Here is a 4,666-nt window from a genome sequence, read left to right as displayed (position 1 = left end):
CCCCCCCCCCCCCACCACCCATAGAGAGAAAAAAAACACACAAACAAATCAAGAAAAAGTTCATTATGTCTACCTACGATCAATCTTTCTTAAGCAATTCAAAGAACAAGTAACCTCTACAGGGTCCTTATCTATTTTGTAGTAGATGTAACCTGGACAACGGTTTCCACATTCAGTGCAAAGGGGCCGAGTGCTATTACTGTTGCGAAGAACTTCCACTTTGGCAAACCCAAAAAAAAATCTGAAAGCAGGCTTCATATAAACAGAAGATCCGAAGATGCAATGAAGGTGGATAGTGATACAACATTTGTTGCACGTGTAGAACCATTCCGTTGGATTAACCTCTTTCTCACATATTTCACACCAGTAGATATCATTTGCTTCTTCTCCATAGCAAAGAGAAAGAGGATGCTTGTCGTATTTGTAGCTTATTTGGGTTGGAATGGTAGCACATGTATAACACATAGCAAATTTGCATTTAGTACACTGTAGGTATGACCCCCAACATATCTTCTTGCAACCCTCGCAACAAATTTTGGTTTCACTTTTTGAGGATGTGCAGATGAATAGAGGATGGTCATCATGAATTTGATGGGTGAAATAATCGGGAACTAAAATACATGGAACATCTATGTTAGCAGCTTGATCGTAACGACAATCACCTTTGGGACATATGTACCTGAAACCAGTGGACTTTCTGGAACAAGATGAACAATCCACGAAAACACAGTTGTTTCGAGTTGTGGGGGATAGGATAAGAGGGTGTTTATGCAAAGCATGATCCAATTTTCGAAGAAGACCAGCACATACCTCGTGGAGGAAAAAATCACAATGCACGCAATTGTAGAAATCAAGAGTGGTGATAGGAAGGACGCATGCGTGACATTGCTTCTCTGCATCTTTAACACCATCATACCTCTGGACCTTTAGAAGATGGTCAGATCATTACCAACCTTCTTAAATGGGAGGATATCTTCAATTTTTTCGGATTCTTCAGGTTCCCATTCGAGTTCTTTTCTATCCCCTACGTTCTCATGCGTTGCACATTTTGAATGCACTACATAAGAGCAATTGTCGCGGTTGCAAGAATAATGGCCGTACTTGATGTCGACTGGTTGGTAGCAGATACGACATGGTGAAATTGTGGAATGGAGGTAAGGAGTATGAAAAAGACGATGCTGGTGACGCGTGATCTTTATGACTCGTGGTAAGTCGATGCAGCTCTGATGGACCATGTAATTACACTGAAAACAAACATAACTTGGCTCCAACACGTTGACCAACCCACAAGCATCACATGGAGTCAAGAGTGGTCGCGGGTAGAAGACGAGTTGATGGTGATGACTCTTTGGGTTTGCGATGAGAAGAAGTGGAACGTTTTCTGAGCAAGAGCGATCCAAACAAAAGTTGCAGATAGAACAACTATAAAAGAATTCGCCGCGTCGAATATTTTTTCCACACCATGTGCATTGATCAGATTCGACAGGTCCCAACTTCTGAGGATAAGATATGTTGGATAGGAATCCGGTTTCATAGTTCCGGTAGGTGCGAGTCAGAGGGTGTTGGAGGTGATAAGGATGTGTTAACTTCCTTGGAGACCTGTGACAGTCACGATGAATCGCCACATCGCACGTCTTGCAGAAGAAATGGTATTCATCATTTTTAAATTTGCATGAAAAACAATCGACGCTGGTGTTGGTTGTATCAGATCTAAGAGAGAGGGTGTGAGGGTGTGTTGGATGAGACAAAGGACATCTTGGGTTTTCTGTAGGTAGAGGGGGAAGCTTCGAATGTGAAAAGGAGGGAGGAGGTTTGCGTATTTTACTAAAAATTTGAAAAGACCGGGGCGGTGGAGGTACTTCTTTTTTCTCCATATTTTTGCTGTTTTGGTTATGGTATCGTATGAATCCAATAGGTGGAGGAGGTACTTCTTCTCTATCTTGATTATGATCTGTTTGACTGTTTCTAGTAACTTTGTCTCCCACCTTCTGGTTGGTTGAGTTGAGTAAATACAAGTTAATATATAAATATATTAATAAACAATGACCAATTTGCTGTCTATATTATTACGAATGACCAGAATATACAATTGTATATTTCGGTCATCGTTTACTTGCAATAAAATTATGTGGGATAATTATTCTGAACGCCTGTTTCCACGCTGTGCAATAGACTCCACTAGATAGATAGGATTTAAATAACAGACCACTAAAATTTTAATAAATGCTCATTAAATTTGGTCTCGAGACCTGTTTCCAGGGTGTGAACAATCAAAGAAAGATAACCAAGATTTAGATCCATGTTATATCCAAAATTTAAATGACACAGCTTTGAAATTTATTGGAATAAGATGAGGTGGTGTGCTAGTGGTTCTATTGAAGAGTAGCTCTCTTAATTTAAAACAGGGATCAATTTTTTTCAAACCCAAAACTATTCAGCTTTACCCCTTTGACTATATAGGTTTAGCCGTTTAGGTCCATTTTTTACGGTCTATTTGAAAATCTTGGAGGGCCTTATCCCTGAGTTATGAAAAAAAAAATCTGTGAAATTACTTTGGTGTGTGCTTTGTTTCTGTCATCTCCAAACTGGAAATGGAGACAGTATGGGAACCAAAATTAGTGAATAGTGACAATCTGAATGTGATGCTTGGACAATGATCCTCCCGGTTATTTACTAGAACCAAAGCCATGCCGTGTTCAAACTTCAAAAGAATTACTGAGTTAGGATCATGTGGGGTTGCTTGTGAAATCATTTCAATATAAAAGACTAAAAGAGTAGAGAAAGATATTGCATAAGCTGAATCATTACCAGTTTACCACACTGTAAAAGACTAAAAGAGTAATCTCACTACAATAGACCATAGTGGTTGAGCAGCATTACAAGGAACCTTAAAGAACAAAACACTATATTTCTGTCTGCGATTTTAACCTTGTATTTCTCTATTCAACTAACTAGAACAAAGAGCCGTATCTGTAATCAGACAAGTGGCCTTATAATAACTAGCTTACTACTAGAAAGACAATAATAACTGCGATTGTTTGTGCACGTGATGGGAGGAATTGGAGTCTCATGTCCTTAGTTGAAACCGTTATGTCCCGGTTTGTTTTTTTTGCTTCAAGATCGAATCAATGCTTCCTGCTGACTTTAAAGTTCACTGTAGTTGCGCCAGACAGCCCGGAATTCTTCACGGAAGGTGTTCAAGCGTGCCTTGAGGTTTGGAGTTCTCAGGGTTGCGTGAAGAAGGATCACTAAGGGAGAAAGAAAATTTTCAAGTCAAAGAATGTTTTACTGGACCAATAAGGGTGAAAAAGATGAACGGATAATTTCTTGGAAGTGCAATAACTTACTGAGAAGGGCAGTTGTAAATGCATAGAGGACCCATAACAAACCGCAGGAAGTAAACCACAGGACAAAACTGGCTACATAAGATAAAATCAATATTTTGCATCAGTTCACCACCAAGTTGCAAATCAAAAGGTGAGAGAATATATCTGACTAAGAATAAAAGATGTAAGTACCGGTTAAGCCAATCAAGACAAATACCAAACGAGGTTGGCCACAAACGTAGACTGTCTTTCTAGTTGCAGATCTCCCGCGGATGACAGGCCTGAAAGGTGTTGACAAGCAATAAATATCAAAAACTGTCTGTAAAAAAAAACTTCCAGGGGAATCAAATTAATAGTACTTACATGTGAGGAGGCCTCATCTTTGCAGCTAAATGTGGCGAGAAATGCCTAATGGTCCGGATCATCTTCTCATTAAAAGTAGCTGCAAAACTGCAAAAGACAACAAACCCCCATAGAGCGTTTGATATACATATACACACATGATTACATATACACACACACACAAATCCCTAATATTAATGGATAAAGTAAAGAATAACAACCAAGTCACTGAAAATAGAGAACTTTACAACACTAAAGTTATAAGAACCAACACCAGAACCTATTAAATTTAATACTAAACAGAAAGATTTCAAAGGCTAATCACTGAAGATAGAGGAACCTTAAAACACTATCAAGTTTTAAGAACCAACACAATAACCTATTGAATCAACGAAAATAGATAAGTTTTATGAACCAAGGGGCACAACCAGTAGAATCTGATACTAAGCAGTAAGTACAGGCAGTACAAGGGGCTGATCACTGAGCGTATACTAAGCAGTCCCTCCTACTAAATCATTCTTTTCTCTTCCTAACCATTCTATAGATGCGAAACAACAAAAACTAGGGGTAACAAATGCATATATAAGCAACAATATCAAGAAGAAACTAACAGGAAAATAATACCTGTCGTTTAGGAAAGCTAAGCTTAAGGCTGTAAGAGCAGCACCAAGAATGGCCAAAGGTCGCGTGATAAGTGCAAGACCTGAGTCAACAAAGGGGAGCAAAAAAGGAGTTATAAGTTATAACACCCTTGTTGTTAAGTATCAAACACAGCTCAAGAGAACCTTAAATAAAAAAAATAAAAAAACCCAGATTTCTCATTTACAGCTAAACAAAAAAAAAAAAAAAAATTCGGAAACTTTGGACATACCCAGAACGAAAATCAACAGGATGAAGTAATTCGTCCTATAGCTGAAACAAAGATGAATCAAAATCAAAACTTGGATTTGCAAACACGAATAAGCATCTATAGAAAAAAAAAAAAAAAAAAAAAAAAA

At 38.3% G+C, this 4,666-nt stretch overlaps 1 protein-coding gene and 1 pseudogene across 1 annotated transcript in view; both read right to left on the bottom strand.

The window, feature by feature from the left end:
* On the bottom strand, window positions 70–2,106 carry LOC104767453 (annotated as a pseudogene).
* LOC104764889 (PRA1 family protein A3-like) overlaps window positions 2,786–4,666 on the bottom strand; it is a 2,449-nt gene continuing 568 nt past the window's right edge. The window contains exons 2-7 of the mRNA XM_010488488.2: window positions 4,540–4,580; window positions 4,293–4,371; window positions 3,690–3,776; window positions 3,519–3,607; window positions 3,348–3,419; window positions 2,786–3,248 (exon numbers count right to left, since the gene is read on the bottom strand). Of these exons, the coding sequence (XP_010486790.1) occupies window positions 3,145–3,248; window positions 3,348–3,419; window positions 3,519–3,607; window positions 3,690–3,776; window positions 4,293–4,371; window positions 4,540–4,580 (472 nt within the window). The 3' untranslated portion in view covers window positions 2,786–3,144. The remainder of the gene's footprint in view (window positions 3,249–3,347; window positions 3,420–3,518; window positions 3,608–3,689; window positions 3,777–4,292; window positions 4,372–4,539; window positions 4,581–4,666) is intronic.

The sequence above is a fragment of the Camelina sativa genome, chromosome 19 (assembly GCF_000633955.1).
Source record: "Camelina sativa cultivar DH55 chromosome 19, Cs, whole genome shotgun sequence".
NCBI classification, from domain to species: Eukaryota; Viridiplantae; Streptophyta; class Magnoliopsida; order Brassicales; family Brassicaceae; genus Camelina; species Camelina sativa.
This window is presented reverse-complemented; position numbering and strand designations above follow the sequence as displayed.